The 19,538-nt window shown below is 42.7% G+C and overlaps 1 protein-coding gene across 1 annotated transcript in view; it reads right to left on the bottom strand.

The window, feature by feature from the left end:
* Positions 1–19,538, bottom strand: part of GALNT10 (polypeptide N-acetylgalactosaminyltransferase 10) — an 81,702-nt gene that overhangs the window by 36,193 nt on the left and 25,971 nt on the right. Inside the window, exons 2-4 of the mRNA XM_066329216.1 lie at positions 7,749–7,851; positions 6,735–6,873; positions 3,643–3,809 (exon numbers count right to left, since the gene is read on the bottom strand). Coding sequence (XP_066185313.1) covers positions 3,643–3,809; positions 6,735–6,873; positions 7,749–7,851 — 409 coding nt within the window. The remainder of the gene's footprint in view (positions 1–3,642; positions 3,810–6,734; positions 6,874–7,748; positions 7,852–19,538) is intronic.

Genomic DNA, 19,538 nt, shown 5'->3' with positions numbered 1-19,538 from the left:
AGGAGCTGCTGGAGGTGACAATGTGGTCTGCAGCTCAAGGCAAAGGGGATGGAACCACACTGACTGACCCCAGTGACAGGCAGCCTTTCCCACAGCACTCTGGCTGACACAGAATCCTGCACAGAATTTGGGTGAGGTAAGGCTCCAGCCTGGTTTTTTTTAGATATGGACCATTTGCATTATACTGCAGGCATACAAAAAATCCCCCACCATTCCAGACAGCAAGCTGTTCCAGCACATTTTGACTTTCCAAGTACAAAGCAAAGGAAACATTTAAAAAACATGACTCGTAAAGCTTTTGCTGCTCCCTGTTAAGATTTGCTGTCATCAGGACAGCATTTTTTGGATGAAAAATGTTTATTGCTAAAGGTCACAGAGTTGTCTCTTTCAAACAAATTAAGAAATAAATGGCTGCTGACACTTCCAGATGATGATTCATCTGTCCAGGAGCTCCAATAACACACGGCCACAGCTGCCCCTCAGGTTTGCTGCAGACCACAGCAGCCACCAACTAACCCAGAAATCTGTCTTCACTCTCCTGTCACTCTGTTAGCCAACTTCTCAGCCCTTCTTCGTAGACACACCAAAAATTCCTTACACTCAAGCTTAAAACCAGATGAAAAACACATGAAAACAACATCTGTCAGGAAAACCACTGTTTGCAGTAGCCAGGTTTCCACACTCACTATTATTACCAAAGTCCTCTTTTGGTAATAATATGATGTGCAGCAAAGATTCTCCATGTATGAGACACAGGGATAAAAAAGGCTGATGGGTCAGCACCAATATCATCATTCCAAGAAACCAGTGAAACAGCAGGACAAGAGAGAAACATTCCAGCACCTCAAGGGCAGCTGGCAAAGCCCAGCACAGGTCAGCACACAAGAAATGCTGCCAAGAGAGAGAGACAGTGTCTCCTTGCCAGGGAAGGTCAAGCTTTGAGGATTATTCTTTTAGGCATTATTAAAGTTCTAGAGGTCTGTTTAGACAACCCTCAAGTGAAAGGCCAGCACCAGACACAGCAGAGATACCCAGTGTTTTGTCCTGACATAATAACATCTCAATAAAAAAAATTAATATTAGATTTTTATTGAGTGATTATCCTTTCTGTCTTTGGCTTTTCACTGGAGTTTATGGCGACTATTTACTGATCTCTTCAGGGAAGCAGATGACATTTACTGCTTGTATTATGCCCCTCTGATCTCAGATGTGGCCTCTACTGTCACTACACCCAACAGTGATTCTGTAACTTCAAATGAAAGATGCTGCTATAAATTTAGAGGTCTATTATTTCAAACGGAAGCACAGAATCCTTGAAGACAATACAGAATACTTTGCAGACAATGCAGAGGACTGATCATTTATGATTTGCAAAGAAAAATCAAGAAATTTCTTCCCATTCTTTTTACTGCTCTCCAGTTCTGTGGCACAGCTGTGATGATCATCAGCTTGGACACAGAGTTCTTATTAGCTGCCCAATTTCATCATAAGAAACAGATAACCAGAGCAGTTGCCTAACATCCAAATCCAAGAATGTGCTCTTTTCAAACATATAAGCAAAAGTTTTCCTGGCACTTCTACTCTTTCATGCGCTTCAGTTTGATGCATTAAACTATCAATTCTCAATTCCTGGGTTGAAGTGTTTGCAGTTTAGGTTTTGGGTTTGTTTTTTTCTTAAACAATGGGTAAATTACAACCAGAAATTTGTAACCATCAGCCTTTCAAGTCAAGATCATGTGATTAGGATTTAAGAGCCCCCTAAGACTAAGGATCTATTTAAGCCCATTGAGGGATGTGGAAGCCAACCCCAGCGTGGTTAAGGAAGAAAAGTGCAGATACAGAACTGACAGCAGTGAAGGAAAGATGTTTCATCCTAACCAGCAATTGTCCCAGTGTGCAGAAATCAACTGTGCTAGCAGGAAAATACTGGTTTTAAAAAAACACAAGCAAAGAGAACCCCACACCAGTTTTTATTAACACCCTCTCTTCCCTTGACAATTCAGCTCACTGTCCAGCACCTGAAGTCTTTTATTTCCATTTATAAATAGATGCTGTACACAAATGAATCTCAGGTACATCTTGCAACCTTTGAATGAAAGATGGATGACCAAGAGAGAAGAGTTTTTGTCTTATCAGAGGCAAGTGGAACTGGACAAAACAGCACAGATGCACACTGAGGGGCAGGGGTAGAGCCAGGAATGCTCTCTTTCACCTGGTCAGGGCACATCTAAAGAACAAGGAAAACAGATCCACAGGAAACTAGATTTTATTACTTCCACTTCTCTGAAAAGAAACCCATTTGTGCAATTCACCTGTGGTTACAGCATGAGCTTGTCTAATTTGCTTCTAGACTGAGTAGCAATAAAAAGACCTTATTAGGAGGGTGGGTTTTCCTACTCCTCACCTCAGCCTGAAAATCCACTAAAGAAATACCTATTTCACATAGCATTGATTTGTTCAGTGCAGCACACCTTGCTTGCAAACTAATGAGAGAAGAACTTTAGACCAAGTACTACAGCTGATGATGGGTAGTGTCTGTTTGGAAGCCAGTATAGGTCAAAACACTAAATATTCACAAGCTTGTTTCCAAGCTCATTTAGGAGCTTCCTATATGTCAGGTTTCTGGAGATGAATCCTTTAGGATTTGTGTGGAAAGCTCTTTTGCCTCACTTGAGTAATATCAGTGGCTTGAACTCTCATAAAGCTCAACAGACTAAGTAAATTTAAAGGAGAAAATAGAGTTACTAGATCTGACCATAACCCCTCAAAGTCACTCTCCAACACCAGTCAGAGGACTTCCCATGGGATTTCTCCACTTATGCAATGCCTACACAACAGAGGCATTGATTCCTCCTTCACTTGCCTTTTCCACCACAGCAAGGGTGCAAAACACAAGGCAAAGCACGGCTTAATTTGCACTGGGCACCATTTAAATGGCTCAGAGAAAAAGATCTCAGCAACTTCATGCACACATTGCTGCTGCAATGACAAGTAGCTGTTTTATTCATGGTGATGTGTGGTGCCAGTGACTCCACACCTCTGCAGACAGCACTTCAACCCAATCCAAAGTGACTACTCCAGGCAGGGCAGTACAAAATACTGAGGGAAGCTCCCAGCAGGAGAGAGAAAAGGTTTGGATGCTGCACGTTTATTTTTCAGGAGCACAAAACTCATGAGAAAGGCAAGCCAAATATTAGGCAGTCTCAGGCGGAAACCTTTTATCAAGGATTCTTTTACATGTTCTGCACCAAGAAAGAAAAAAAAAAAAAAAAGGCAAAAAAAAAAAAAAGCAAGCAGAATGTAAGGAGTGAGATATTCCTGTCCCTTGGCTTTTTATTTTTTTTGTTGTTATTTCAAGTGTCAACATTTTACATTAAGGGCTGCACAGGCCCTTAGCTGAATACTCAAAACCAGCTTCCCTGGCTTTTCCTACTGCCCAGAACACAGGACAATCCATGGCAGCAGCAGCTAAACCAGCACACCCTGAGTACGGAACGTGACTTTTCTGTTTTCCAATCCGCCACAGCGAGATTCCCCTGAGCTCTGCTGCTGGCAAGTAAAAAACCTCAGGTCATTATACACATATTTGCAAGTGCACTGCTCCCTTAGGTAGGGGGGCTGGTGGGGATGTCACACACAAACCTCTGTCACTGAAGTCATCCACCAGCACGATCTCTGCCACCAGCTCGGGCGGGGAGCGGTTCAGGACGCTGTGCACTGTCCGCAGCAGGGACGACCATCCCTCGTTGTGGAAGGGGATTATCACACTGGTGTTTGGGAGCTTCTCCAGGTACAGCTTGTTCTTGCAGCTGCACACACACAGAGCAAGTCAGAAGGTGCTGCCAGAACACACCAGACACACCAAAGAACATCCAAACCACACCAGCATTTCCATATTAATTACCAGCAAGCAACTTAATTTGTTCTTTATTCCCCAAAATGATGCAGAGTGCATTAATTTTCTTAATTTTGTAATTGGGGTAATGAATTCTTGCCTTGTAGGTTGGTTTTGAGGCACTTTCATAAATTCTGCAGTATGAAGTGCAGTGTTTACTTTCCTGCAGGACTTCACACCTTGCTAAACAGCTAACCTCTAAGGCCACACAGCGACCCAATATGGCTAAAAACCACCCAGCAGCTTTTCAGTGGGGCTCAAAAATCTATTCCATCCCTGGAGCCCCTTGTCTGGCTGTCACTCCCTGCACAATTCCATGCACACAGGCAGTAATTCCTTCCCTGGTCCCCGGAAGGGCAGATGGGAATGAAAGCAGCTCTGGCAGCAGCAGCTTTTTCCTGGTACCTTTCCCAGGGCACAGAGAAGGATGCACCTATGTTATACAAGCTCAGTACATCTGTGCCTACAGGAAGTTACTCTGGTGCCTGTGTGAGAAGACAGTAACTTATTCTGGGTGTAATGAATTGTCCTGGGGTGCTGCCAAGAGCCTGCAGGCTGTGGCTGCAATGCACAGATGCAAAATGCAAACTGAAGCTGCAGGGACTGCTTTCATCCAGCCCTTGGCATTGCCATCCTAACCTTCTTCCAACAGCTACTAGGTACAGTTCTGTTCCAGTATGAACCAAGAGCCCCTTGAATTATTTCTAACTCTTCTTAAACTGGAGTTCTCATTTTCTGACTAACTTTAACAAGTGGGAAACTTTAGCTATTAAGTTTAACCATTAAGCGTGGAGAGAAATTGCTTCCCTCCAGCTACTGTATCTACAATTGCTTTACAAGACCTGCAAAATTAGTATTTAATATTAAAGACCCTAGAGGAGCTTAAAGGAAATGTTATCAGGGGAAGACACGACTGTTGAAACAAACAATTGTATGTGTGCATCAGGCAAATCCAGTACATGCTGTGCCCAGCTCCCTGAGTCCCACAATTAACAGAAAGCAGTGCTGACACACTATTTGGTATATTAAAATCCACACAAACATCTCACACATCAGCTGCTTCTTTGCCCTTCCCCACCCAGGGCAGCTGCTGGGGAGAAGTCCAGGTGTGGCCCCAAAGCTTAGGGCAAGGCAGATGATGCATTTTTCCCCTTCTCCTCACACCCCCTGCTGCATGTGGGCACGTCTCCAAACTCTTTTACCTCACTGCATGTAAGAGGCTCTAAAACACAGCTCCCTTCTTTCTGGAATGCTCTTTATGGACTTGTGACTTTATGACTAGGTCTCAGCCTACCTTTGTTATAAAGTGCCCTCACCAGCCTCTCCAGTAACACAAACCATATCATTTCAGGTATATCTTTTTTAATGGACACAGAGAATGCGCTGCAGGTCTTTCCAGTCATGAATTCCTTCACTGCACATCCCCACTATGGGTAAATCTGCTCCCTGCCCAGCTAATCCCAGCACCCATTAAGCACATGCTATCCATCCACTCCTCCAGGCCCCCACAATTACAGTTTGCTGTGCTGGGGGAAAGGTTGTGCCAAGTAACAAGCAAACCACTGCAGCAGCACCATTAATCACAGCTGAAATCATTGGTGTCCCAGACACTTCACTTATTAATTTTATCTGGGGCTGGAGTTAGATGTTTCACGTTCTTAACAAAGTCTAAATAGCAGAATTACCAACACTGAGTCGGCAATTTCAGGAGACATGGGAAGCACTGAGGTAACACATTAAACCCTCACAATATAATGAAATACTGGCATTGTCTGATATTTAAGCTCTCAGAGCCAAAGGCACACCCTGTAAATGGAGGCCAGGTGGAATTTAGATTAGTAAACTCAAACTGTATTTCCTAGAACTTGTGCATGGGCTGATCCACAAACGTCTTCAGTTACCTGATTTATCTCTGTGTTTAAACATTTCAGCTGCATGCCTAAAATATTTATGGAGCTACACTCACTGCTTTGTTTTATGTGTTTATATTGAGAGAGGGTGTCAAGCCAGTGTATTTGATTAGCTTGCTGTGACAGCTGAAGAGGTAATATCTCAATTGTGCAGTTAACAAATTATAAAACTTGACTTCTGGAACTTGTATCTCATGAATAAAGTAGATGTTGAATTCAGATTTACTAAATTGTGATAAACACAGGTTTACACAAAAGAATCTGAGATTCAAATGTCTAACAATGCCTTCAGATTAAGAACCTCACAAACAGTATTTAAAACCCTAATATAAACAAGGACTAAATCCTATCTGATGCACTTTTGCTAGAGGAAAAACCTGTGGCTTGACCAAAATCCAGTTCAACACCATCCTACAGCATGATGTCCAAAACCAGATGAACTCTGAAGTCAGCATTCAATTGGAACCCACTTCTACTTGTAAACCCTGATGAGGCTGCTTTTATGAGGAAGATATCCACAAAAATAATCCCCAAACCTGGTAAAACTCTTCATACACAGTTGAGTGAAGCTACTCACACCTTTTTTCTGCTCCTGAAAATTCCACAGTCATTTCCAGCTATTGGCCAACATAAGAACTGGAACCTCTGGGTTACACTGAAGATTTCTTCTGAGCAGGGTTGCAAGTTTGTGGTAATTTTAAGTCTTTTGATCAAAACCTGATTTTTTCCCCCCAGAAATCTTCTATTTCCCACTGAAATTACTATACACCATCCTTTATTAAGGAAATATTAAGGACCCAGCTGTGCAAGGATTGTACTTTATGCACAAAGGTACTAGAGTCCATTGAAAAAAAAGAACACATTCCTGCAGAGGTGGTAATTTAGGGCTTGCAAACCTTCATTTGTAGAAATTCAAACTGTATACTCACTTTGGGTGCCTGATGTCCGGAAGGGAACGATTCAGAGAAATTTTATCACTCACAAAGATATTAAAGCCATTCTCCCTGTAGGCCTGGTCCACTCGCTCTGCGTCAGTCATTGGGTAAGGTTTTCCCTGTTCTCCATTTCCTGTGCATAGACAGAAAGTAAATACAGATCACTGCTGCTAATTAGTGCTTAATGGGCCAGAAACTAATCCATACAGCAAAAAAAGAGCATCTTATAGTCCTTTGAACATTACTGATTAGTTTTGTGCTCTGTCTCATATTTAGCACCGGGTCAACCACGTCAATTTAACAATTTTATCTGATAAGCAGTTTTGCTACAAACCACTCAGCTGTGCAAATTGAAGGTAAAAAGTCTTCCTTCTAACAGCAGAAACAGATGAAGGGGTTTTGGCAATGCTGTGGAGGATCCACAGAATGCCTTTTGTTTCACAGTGGGAAGAATCCATGCGGTTTGAATATCTCGGCACTGCTGGAATTCTCAGCACAGACAGATTTGTGGTCTTGCACTGAGGGGCAGAGCCCTTGCAAACACATCAGTGCAAAGCTGTGACATTCAAAATGGGCCTTATCTGCAATGCAAGACAAACCCCAGAATAATGGAATGGACCTGCATGAATGTTATAGTCCAAAACATTCTTCTTATTCTTCCTTTCTGGATTTCCCGTTTTTGGGAGAGGTACATGCACACTCTTTTTTTTTATTTTTTTCTTTTCCCCAGGGGTAAGTTCTTTAAAAATCAATTTTCCACCTATCATAAAACACCAAGATTTAAGTGATGCATTTGCACCTCAAAACTCAAAATAGTTATTGTGGAGTTGAGAAAAAAGGAATTTAATTGGGATGAACACAGTTAAAAGATTAACAGATGAATTTGGTTTAATGGCGCAAGAACATCATCTTGACCCTGAAGTTGAACATGTTGTTTTACAGTCAGCCTACCAAATAAAATCAAAGTTACAATCTGTATTAAAACAATTTTATAGCAATCTTACATACCTACACGCTCAGAGTCCCTCCTTATGGCTTCTTTGTTATGCCAGTCCTTTTTCCTCTGTCCATCAGCAAAGTAAGGGTCTTTCTTTTGCCTCACGTAAGATGCCTTTTAAACAAAAGATTGGATATATAATAAATACACAACACATGAAACCTTTCCTCAGCAGCCTCCCTTTCCTGTAAGAGGAAATTAAACATCTCCCTTAAGGCAAGATCATTACAAGGAAGTGGCTTTTAGCTTGAAAAGGGTGAGGGAGGAAGTGAGTTTTGCTTGTCTTAGAACTTTATCTGCATCTGTTAAGTGATATTTTTCCAGGGCACCATCACATATGCAGAACAGTATTTCTTAATCAGAGAACCTATTAAAAACTCCCATTTTCATTTTGAAAACATCCAATACATCTTACAGCCTTTTTGTTAATTAAATAGGATGTAATGGGAGACCTATTGCAGGATCATTATTAATGAGACGCTACCACACCTGAATAAAATCAAAATAAGATTTAAAAGGTCATTTATTAAGACTCTTGCTGCTGAACCCAATTAGAGATTCTATTTCATTATGTTGTCCCTGAAATTCAAAAGCCACGGCTGCTTCAAAAACAAGTCAGCAAATGAAGATCCCCAGTAATCCAGTGTCTCCAGCTCAGCCCTGACTGCACAGGATGGAGACTCCCATTTGCTGAAGGAAAGAGGAGTCATGAGAGGCACTGCAAAAGCCTTATTGATTCACATCATGCAGGAGAAGGCAAGTGCAGCCCCAGAGCAGCTGTGCTGGTGAAAAACCACACACTCCTGTCATAGAAGGGCTCACCTGAACTCACCAAACATAAATATGAAACTAATTTGCTTAACCTGCTTTGTGGTTTTTCAGCTGTCCCGTCAAACACCACTGTTCTCCTGCGAATTCCTGCCTGGTGATAATGCCACCCCTTCTAATCATTCCCACTAAATAACCCACACTAGAGCACACTACCAATCCTGTGAAATTTTTGCCTCTGTTTTGCAAGAACAAGTCTGTGCCAGGCCAGCTCACTGACCAGTCTCCTCTCCAGAATACTCCTCTGCCAGGAAGAGTCCTGGAAAGCTCTCACAGACCAGAGCACCTCCTTGCCAGGAGAGTTTTGCCAACTTTCTGAGCACTAGCCTTCTGCACAAGTATCACAGTGGGCACAGGGACAACTGGCAAGTCTGAAATCTTCATATTTTTGGTCTCTTTTGTCTCTTGTTTATAGTGTTCTGAACTGAATGCACACACCAGGAGAATTGCTGACAATGCCACTGTCCCTCCTGCCATTTGCTGGGATTAAACATGTAAAAATCCTTTAAAGCAGTTGCTCTGGAAACCCCTGCAGAGGAGAGCATGGCCAGTGTCCGGGGACTAGAGCCAGAAGGAAGAATACACAGTACAACTCTGAACCTCACAGCAGCCCCTGTGCTTTGGGAGCCCAGCAGCCCAAGTCAAACCTGTACAAAGCGAGCAGGGAATTCTGGCAACCTGGAGGAAAAGAGAACTGAGACTCCCCCAGCAAACAGAGATCCAACCTGTCTAACAGAGCACTGCTAAGAGTGCTTCAATCCCATCTCTTTCTGGGACTTGAGCAACTCAAGCTACAACTGCAGAGGCACCTCCCTTCCCTCTGAACCCTGAAAACATCCCTTGGAAAACACCTGTCCGTGGCTGCAGGTACCCATGGGGACTGCTCTCTGCGCTGGTTTTGGATGGGGTAGAGTTCATTCTCTTTGCAGGAGCTGGTATGGGGCTGTGATTGGGCTTTGTGCTGCAAAGTGCTGATAAAACAAGGATGTTTTTGTTGCTGCTGGACAGGGCTTACCCAGAGTCAAGGCCTTTGTGCTTTGCCATCAGAGAGGAAATGGCAGTGCATGGGAAGCTGAGAGGGGACACAGCCAGGACAGGGTCACCCCAGACCATGCTCAGTCCATAAAGCTGGGGGAAGGAATAAGAACCAGGGTTTTTTTTTGACATTTATCTTCCCTGCTTTCCTGGGGAAGGCTGAACACCCACCTGCCCACGGTAAGCGGGGAATGGATTCCCTGGTTTGTTTTGCTTTGCGGGGTTTTTGCTTTACTTTTTAAACTCTTTATCTCAACCCATGAGTTTTCTCACTTCTACTCTGCCAGTTCTCACCCCCACCCCCCAGCGGGGGCTGAGCTGCCAGCTGGGATACAACCACCACTCATTCCTCCTGGATGGAATACACTAACAGGAGGGATCTGGAGCTGTCCTCCACAACAGCTCGCAGGAGACAAGCAGAGGCATTTGAAATACTCCCCAAAGGATTCACACCAACGTGTCCAGAACCCTCTGAGGGAAGCCACAGCACTGGGCTAGTTCAGGAGGGGCATGTCTCACCATTGCACAGCTGTCCCACCACAGCAGCAGCCTAAAAGCCATGAAAAAGCACTTGCAGCCATCCCTGCTCAGTGTGTGCATCCCCAGGCTCTGGGCTGCAGTGATCTTTGTGTTTGTGTGCTCAGTGTAGGATAATGTGTACAGGGAAGTAAATTTTCTGCACAGCTTCAAGCCATTCTTCAGAGAGGTCAGCAATGTGCATGTAAACATCCTCAGAGTAACAACAACCTAATGCAAGCAATTTAAACCCCGAGACAGAGGGAAAGCAGGCAGCAGCACACCATCCTCCAGGGCTGTTAAAATAAAGGAAAACAAAAAAAGAAAAAACTCACAGAGACTGCCACTGCATTACACACAGCACCAATCAAGCAGATGAACAGTGGAAAGTCAGGCACATAGATGTATTTCTCTCAGTCCCAGATAAATTTACACACAAAAGCATCCATGAGCTGGGTTAAGCTAACCCTGTCAGGGCCACACATGTCAGTAATTTGTAAACTTTAAATTAAGCAAGAGGGAAAGCTATGAAGCACACACATCAGTTCTTCAGACCTCTCTGAACTTCAGGATGGAACTTGCACAGAGCAAGAGTTATCGATCCTGAAGTCCTGGGAACAGGCTCTGTGCAGCTCTCAGTCTTGGAGACTTACACGGATCAACACTTCTTCACGCTGGCACTGACAAAATGAAATGGGAACTGTGCAGGCTGAGTCATTATCAGCTCCTCTGCCTGCAGTGCTCATGGTGTTGCTGCCCTGTACAACTAAACACCAAAAGAGATTCACACAGGACAAGCACAACATGAACCTCTGCTGGATCAGCATAAACCTCCAAGTGGCTTTTAGAATCCTGAAGGGTAAATGCAGTTCCAGGTCATGGCAGACATGCTGCATCCTGGAGCTTTTTTTGGTGTTGGGCAGAGAAGTCACCTTAGTTCATCCAGCACTGGAGTCCTGCATTACATTTAATTCAGCTTGGGTAAATGTTAAGAGGTTAGAGTATTTCTTACTGTATCCCTTGCAAGCAAACATACAATGCTTACACTGGTTTTGCAGGTCTCTGTTAAAACACCATGACTGAGAAGTGTGCAGTGAGTCACTGACAAGTTCTGTCAACAGTGTCTAAACATTAATTTTGAGGTGACTTTCAGTGCTAGAAAAGGAACATCAGTGTCTTTGCCTGGGTGACCTTGCCAGCCCTCACCATGCACACAGCCCTGGAGGGGAGGTGTAGCTGCAGCAGCTTGATCAGCATCGTGTTTCTGGTTAAGAACCACACTTTCAACACTAACCTAATTTCAACAAACTACCAGAAAAAGTCAATGTGAACCATAAAACATTTGCCTTCCTCCTCCTCGACTGCAGCTCTTATCTCATGCCATGACTATCAGCAGAGCTGTGTGTAAGGTTGTAGGCACGATGCCACCACGGGCAGAGCAAGGATGTGCACAAATATCCTCAAAGTCTCTCTCACTTGCAGAATGGGCAGGTTGCTGACATTGATGTGATTTTGGAAGCTCTTTTCCCCTCTTTCTTGCTCCCCCCCTCCTCACCCCCTTCTTTTTAAAAGATGTCTGAGCTCCAGAAATCCAGACACAGCATACAGGGACCAGAATGTTGCTTTTTTTAGTGGTTTCCTTCAGGGATGCTGCATGGGATTTGACTCAATTATGCAAATTACATAACTTGATGATACTCCTTCAACAAATGCTCTAGACTGTGGTATCAGAGCAATCTGCAAAACACAGCAAGTTTCCTAGGACTGACTTTTGCTTTAACTCTTAAACAAGCATCTCATTAATGCAGAGCTGTGTCGTATGTGTAATGCTGTATTTCATCTGAATTTCCACTCTCATTCTAATTTCTCATTAATTCTAACTGCATAGCAGAAGGTAGAACATTTTTGTCCAAACCCTCCACCACATCCCCCCCTTATGTGCACTTTATCTGTGGAATGCAGTGACCATTTTTTGAATGTTGCAGATGTCAATTCTGCACGGTTAGGGTAAATTCACATTATGGACGTGGATTTCTATCCCTGTAAAAGAGGTCAGCAATCTTCACTTTTGCTCTGCATTAGCTTTCCATTTTGCAAAAATATTGGTGGTTTTTTTAAATGGTCAATTGTAAACAAGATGTAAAAAGCACATTTTAAAGCGTGAAGGCTTCATTACGATCATCTAGTCAGGCTACGTACGTGCACCAGCCACTGAATTCCATCCATTAACTCCTCCAACAAGCCTCTAAGTTCTATTTCAGCTCAAGCACATTTTCTTTTCCTTAAGAACTGGAAGTTGTTTACCACTAAGGAGTGATTACTTCTGCAGCAATATCTTAAACTGTTCTGCCTGTTTCCAGCCTTCATTTTTTAAAAGCTGAAAATGAACTAAAGTAGAAAGGCATATTAAGCAATACATTGAAAATGGATTTAGACAGATTGCTGTAAATAAGCCCCTTCTGTTGTCTACCACACTGTTACTTAACACGCCGCCAAAGCAATTGATCAGCGTTCAAACGCCAAATGCACAAAAATGGAATTTTAATTTTTTGTTTAATCACTATTTAGTGCGCCTGGCTGCAGCCAAAAAAAAAAAGAAGTGCGTATGGAGACATAAGCCAAGAGTTTTCTACACATGAGGAAAAAAGATTTGCTGAAGCATTTATGTTAACCATAATGCTGTACAGATCTCACACCCTCTTCAAACATTTGTTTTGCTGATTTATTATTTTCTTTCAAGCCAAGGAGCTGTAATCAGACCTGTGATTTTTGGAGACAGTGTCAAACAGGGCATCTGCTTCACTCCAGACCTCTTCATTTATCCCATCCCCTCAGCAAGTTTATCTTGCACTTATATCCTACAACAAGATGTGGAGGATGCCAAAACAATTCAAGAGAAACAAGGGAAAGCAGCATTAAAGAACCATTCCTCTATTTATGAAATATGAAAGGAACTTGCAACCTTGCACCGAGGTGAACTCGGTGGAACACTCAAGAGCACACACTTGGGAACCACCCAGCTGTCACATCCTGGGACAGGGCAAAGCAGAAAGAGGAAACATCTAAAGGCAGATTCTTCCCAGTCTTCCAAAACCTACAGCACCCGAGGTGTTTCAGGAAGCAAAATGTGAGAGAAGCCAGGTCTAGAGAAAACAGGAGCAATCTTGCCTCTCACTGCAGCAAACTCAGGTTTTAGTGATCGTGGGACCATCCATGCTCAATGTATGTAACCCTTTCATCAATAAATAGATAGCAAGTATTTATTGCATCATGAAGAAATGCAATTCTTGGTTTTGGTTTGTCAGAGCTCTATTAGCAAGTGTGGAACAACAAACTGGTACTGCACTCACGCAGCACAAACAGACCCCCATCCTTTTTACTGGCAGGAAAACAGCTGAGACTTTCAGATGAGCTAATGAAAAATAAAAATATCACCAACATCAGCTGGAGGCTGCTCCTGGGTCAGGAAGCTGAGCATAACCTCAGTCAATCAAAGCTCCTCATTTACTGGAACAAGAGGCAGCACACTGCTGGAAAAAAAGGCTGCTAAAAGCCTGTTGTGTGATCTACCCAAGTGTTTTCAAAAGGTTAATTTTTGAAGCTATTTCAGTCCATAAAAAATTTAAAAGGTACATTAACATAATCTATACCTTCAACATTTCAGGAACTATTAAAAGGCAACGCAGGACTAAATGGCACCACATCATGCAGAATTTTTAAGTGCTTTCAAAGACAAAAAAGCCAAGTTCATCTTCACAGCTTGTTGGGACTCAGATCCATGCAACAGCTTTGAACCAGATCTGAACTTTTCCTGCAGAAATCTTACCCCCTTGGCCATCATTTTCTTTCCCACCTGTAACACAAGTAATACTGAAATTCAGATTTGTGCTTTTTTTTTTGAGCAGGCCAGACTTTGGAGCATGGAAATATCCTGTCTGATTACTTCAGCAGCAGAGCCCCAGATAGATGTGGGCACTCCTGGATCAGCCCTTACCCTGTGCCAGAGAATGAAACCACAGCTGGACCAGAACCAGCTGAAGGGATCAGTGCAGACAGGCACAAAGCAGAGCCTTCTGTGCACAATGCCCAGGGACATTTGGGAGCTGTAGGGCTATTAAAGAATATGTTCCTTGCAGAATGCCAGCTCCTTGGTGGATGGGACAGACCGCTGCTTTTAGCTGACTCTGCTTTTTAATGCAGTAAGTTTTTTGTATCAAGTGCTAGAACAGTATTTTTTTTAACTATAACTCTCCCCTTCCCTTTTAAATTCCTTCAGTCAACAAGTTTTATTCAACATTAATTGCTGAAAACCCCTTAGCACCAAAAAAAAAAAAATATTCATCTTGCAAAAGGTCCTGGATCAAAGTCTGCAGACATCAGCTGAGGACAGTGACGAGACATCCAGCTTAGTCCTTTATCTCTGCCAAACACTTCACACTTTGTTCTTTGCTTACCTTTAGATATAATATTATAGTTTTGTGATGTCTGCTGTTCTGAACTTACTGTTTGACTAATTCAGCCCAAGCCTGCACCTTCCAAGGTCAGCACAGAGCACCAAGCAGCAAGTTCCTCTCTGAATTTAAGCACATCTTGTGACAGCACAGCAGTTTCAGTCTCAGACTTTCCTTTCAGCTGTTAAAACCCTAGCTGGCCTAGTTTTAGAATTCATTTGCCCACAACTGCTTTCTCATTTTTTTCTGTTCACTAAAACGTTTACAGTCCTTTCCATCTCCAGAAGTGCTGCACCTCCCACACTGAGCCTGTCTCAGGAATCTGCTGAACACTGTGGGCAGGCATTTAGCTGGGGTAACCCACCTTGTTCTCCCCTCAAGCAATAAGAATATTTCTTTGACCTTCCTGTAAGATACAGCAACACCCCATAAAATGCCCAAAGAATATATCATGACCTGAGATGAAGACAACCCACTCCTCACCCTGCCCGAGCTACAACAGCCAGGAGGGGTTTGGACAACAAACACACAAAAGGAAGATGTAGACTAAAGCAATCTCTGAACTGACATTCCAAATAAGATTAAACTTCCCACCCCTCCCACCTTTCCTTTCTGCTTTACAGCTTGCTGGAAATGTGAAACTAGATGAGCTCTCCCAAGGAACCGGGGTACATTTCGTGTTTTGTATCGTGTCCAACTCCTGGCTGAAGATAGGAGCATGAAATCCAGAGAGATGCACTTTGTTTTCCGCAGAATCCAGGGCTAGCTGAAGCTGTCTTAAATACATCCTTATGTTCACAGAAGGAGGAAACAAGCTGGTTTGGAGAGCAGTTGAGAAGTGAGCATTTGAAGCAGAACCTGGCATGTGTCTGCAGATATCCACACCCAAAAGGTGTAGTGGCTTCCTACAAGGGCAAACTTTGGAGCACTGTTTCTGAAATCTGACTTTCCAGTAAGGCTTAGAGATTATGTTGCATATGCAAAAACAGTTGAATAATCTGCATTAAGATTTAATAAAAATGCAGGATACAAAGCCTATTAATTCCCATCATTTTGGTGAATTCTCTGTACTCAAGCTATAAACTCCAGATCACATTATAGGAATGTTAAACCAATCAAGGATTGCTCAGGTGAACACAACTTCCAAATATTTGTTACACAAGCATAGAAGCAAACTCTGTATAATATTAGCAGAAATCTCATTAAAAATACATCACAATGAGCATCCTGAATATCCTCAATACAGAAATACTACAGAGAAGTGAAATTCCCAGCACTCAGTCAATACAAGATGACAATTCAGATGGTGCTGCACGTAGGTGGACCTGGCAAACTTGTGACTGCCAGGTTGACTTTGTTCAGTTTACAGGAAAAAAAATGTATAGCATCTATAACTATTTGAATGATAAAACATGGCAATTTGTGCCTTTCATTCAGTGGAATCCACCTGATTGAGTCCTTGGGAAACTCTGGTATGAGTCCTGGTATAAACTGGCATAACTGGTATGGAAAAAAAATCAAATTATAGAAAAGATAAGGCTGCTAAATCTCCAATAATCTTTGAAGCAAGGACAGGACAAAATCTACCTGCTAGACATGCAAAAGAAGAATTCTAAATACTTTGCACAGAGACAGACATTTCAAGACAAAAAAACTCAATTTTGGGGGCTTACCAATGTGCAAAGTATATTCCCAGGACACCCTGCACTTTGTGATAAAGGCACAAGTGAGACTGCACTAGAACATGTTTTCTGAGGTAGGCTGAGCGAGGCAGTTTGAAAGCTTGCCAACAGTTATAGTTCATAATAGTAAACAGAAATGCTCAGGATTTTGCCCAAAAAAGCAGGCAGAGCACCATAAGGCATCCATAAGCCTGACAGAGCTGCTGCAGTCTGCACCAGCTGACAGTGTAGATCAGATATTTACCTTTCCTCACGGAAATTGGGCTGCTGGCAAACTTACACTAACAAAATTCAAGGGCACATCATGGAAGGTTTGATGCCTGGTGAGGGGCAAAGATTTGTCAGCCAGCACAGCGGCTTCAGAAAGGTTAATGCTGCCCTTCTGGAATCTTCAAAAACGTAAAAAAATACCCAACATTCAGTGCTATGGAAAAATATATTCAATCCATACAAAACCTACCTGACAGATATGACTCAAAAACTGGAATAAGAACTGTAGCTGCCACTTTGTTGTGTGCCAGGTACTGAGAATGTGTTTTATGTCAGCACAGTGTTTCCCACAGCAAGTTGCATATCATGCTTAGAAACTGTTTCTTCCCTGAATTTTGAAAGCTACAAGGAAAAAAAAAAAATCCATATTTGATGGGTTTTTTTTCTTGAGCCTTCACCCATCATTAGGAGTTACACATAAAATTAATGAAGTATCTCTAGCCAGATATTTGAGAGGAGGCACAATCTGACTGTCATCTGTGGGAAAGTCAGACTCAAACCCAGAGGATGCCAGAACATCTCTGAGCAGCATCCACCAACACAGGGAATGATCCCCAGACAGCTCACCTTGCTCAGCACACCACGACTGCAGCTTAACCCTAAACTGTCCCTGGAAATGTGGTGACACGATAAACACTCGGCCAAAACGATTTTAGGGAGAACTTAAACCACTGAGGGGCCTACAGATATCTTCAGAGTGCACTCTTCCCCCATTTATCTTCTGCTACCAGCAACTAGTAGCCTGCCTGCATAATACTTACACACATCTTGAATCAAATCCTTCCTGGTAAGTCTAATAAAGCAAAAAGAACCACAAGCATTTTTCTGTTTTATTTTCCACGCTCTTCAGGCAGTTCCTTCAGTGCTGACACTGCCCACTTGCCTTGGAGACACTGAGAAATCAACAATCACTCTGACAGCTTTAGTTTAGGGGGAAAAAAAAAAATCATTGTTTTCAATAAACTTTTACTATTACTTCAGGTGGTGCTCCAAATCAGCTTTGCTGCCTGATTCCCACCAACAGCATCAGTCTCAGCACAGCTTTTTCATAGCAGCAATACAGCAAAACCATGATTTTTTGGCTTTCATCAACAGAATACCCCTGAAATATTTCCCTTTTAGCTGTTTAAAGATTTTAAAGTGAATTCCTTACCATATTCCTGGCAAGCTTGATGCTTCTCGACAGTCTTATGTTAAACTGAAAATATTCAGCACTAAAAAGCAACATTTAACAGGACTCCTCTTCCCAAGGAGTTATTTAACTGGAGCTCACACAACTAGCATGTTGCACCCAGCAAATGCACAAAAAATCCCCGACTCTCAAAAATCAGAGTTACTGCACAAAAATCCCAAATTCAGCTGTCAACCTCTTCTAGGAGACCAGGTCACCACTGATGGGTGGCCAAAGTGACTCAGAGAACACATATATCACACAATTATGGACTAAAAAACCCACTCAGGGAAGGTTATCCCATGGACAAGTTGTGGGCACCTTAAAAATAACTCGGGCTCACAGTAGTGTTTAGAGACTTCTCAGCAGTGAAAAGCTGAGGTGCCAAGTACCCAGCAAGGGAGAGTGTCTGGCACCCTTTCCCCACTCCTCCCTGCACAGGGAAAGCGCTGGCAGAGCTCCCTGCAGCACTCCTGGATGTGCATCATCTCATCACACTTCCCAATTTCATATTCCTCTCCCAAGCACGAGGCTTCACTCTACCCCTTTCAAACACAGCACGAAACTGGGAGTATTACACATCTTTTTGCCACCTCAAGACTTTTAACCGTGCCTGGCTGCACCCTGGGGTGAGGTGAGGCTGAGCCAAGGCCAGGAAAGGATCAAGTGATCCACACTGGAATGCTCAATCCGTGTGGGTACCACTGGTCCCTTCTAGAGATGCCCTCTAGTACTGACCACTGAGCCTGGTGTGGGTGCAAAAGGGGGAAATAGAGGCTGGAAAAATAAATTAATTGGTTCTGGGAAGAAGCTGGTTGGCAGCTTTAGACTGCCTGTGGAAGGCAGATAATATTTCCAATAACTGAAAAATGCTGTACATTTCTGGGGAATTGAGGAAGAGCAGGGCTGGGGATGCAGGCACCAAAACATTGTGTATGTCTAAAAGGTGACAAATCACTTTTGGATGTCATCTTAAAAGTGACAAACTGCTGCTAACTACGGCAGTGTCAGGATTAAAAAGGAAGAAACAAGCAGCTGCTTTGTGGGACAGGTAACAACCAGGCAGACAAGAGAGAAAAGAGAGGTGTCACTCAGTGATGTAAAACTGAGCATACTGAGTCTTGTTATTGTTAATATCCAAATTGGAATTCACTCAAATCTAATCAAAACTTACACATTCTGATGCAAACATTCAGCTCATGCGTCAAAACAATCTTTGCCAGAATCTTTCCAGACCCTGTAAAATTATCTATCGATTTCAATACTGGAATGGAAAACAGGCTTGTTAAATCTGCTGATGTCGCTAACTGGAGAACGGGATTAAAATTCAAAAGCAGTCCTGGCCATAGAAAAAAGCATCAAAAATTTAGAATACATTTCAAAGGGTAAAGGAGACATTTTTTTATGCAGCTGTTCAGCAGCTGTTCTATCATCATGACTGTATGGAACTCTGTCCTGCTGCTTGAAAAAAAAGCTAATTTCATACAGAGATATTTACAAAAACATCACACGCAGAAAAATGCAAAATAATGGATGCTGATGAGGGCAGACACGACTAGGCAGAAAAGGAAGGGCATGCATTACAAAGAGCCCTCATACTTTTCCACACTGCTGTAAAAAAAAAAAGGCCAAGATGTGAAATTAAAAGCACCACACATGAAATTATGAAAGAGGCTTTTCAACTATATGAGAAATTAATATAGTCCATCCTGGGCCAAGAGGCAATTAGATTTTGAGGAGTTTCATTTCATCACAAGGATCTTAAGGGAGGTCTTTCCCTTGAGAATACACTGAAAACACTGAATTCCTGAAATTTTCAGTGTCCACTTTATGGAGAGGGTTATAGCA

This window comes from Sylvia atricapilla, chromosome 14 (genome assembly GCF_009819655.1).
Source record: "Sylvia atricapilla isolate bSylAtr1 chromosome 14, bSylAtr1.pri, whole genome shotgun sequence".
Lineage (NCBI taxonomy): Eukaryota > Metazoa > Chordata > Aves > Passeriformes > Sylviidae > Sylvia > Sylvia atricapilla.
The sequence above is the reverse complement of the archived record's forward strand: the minus strand, read 5'-3'. Positions and strand labels throughout refer to the sequence as shown.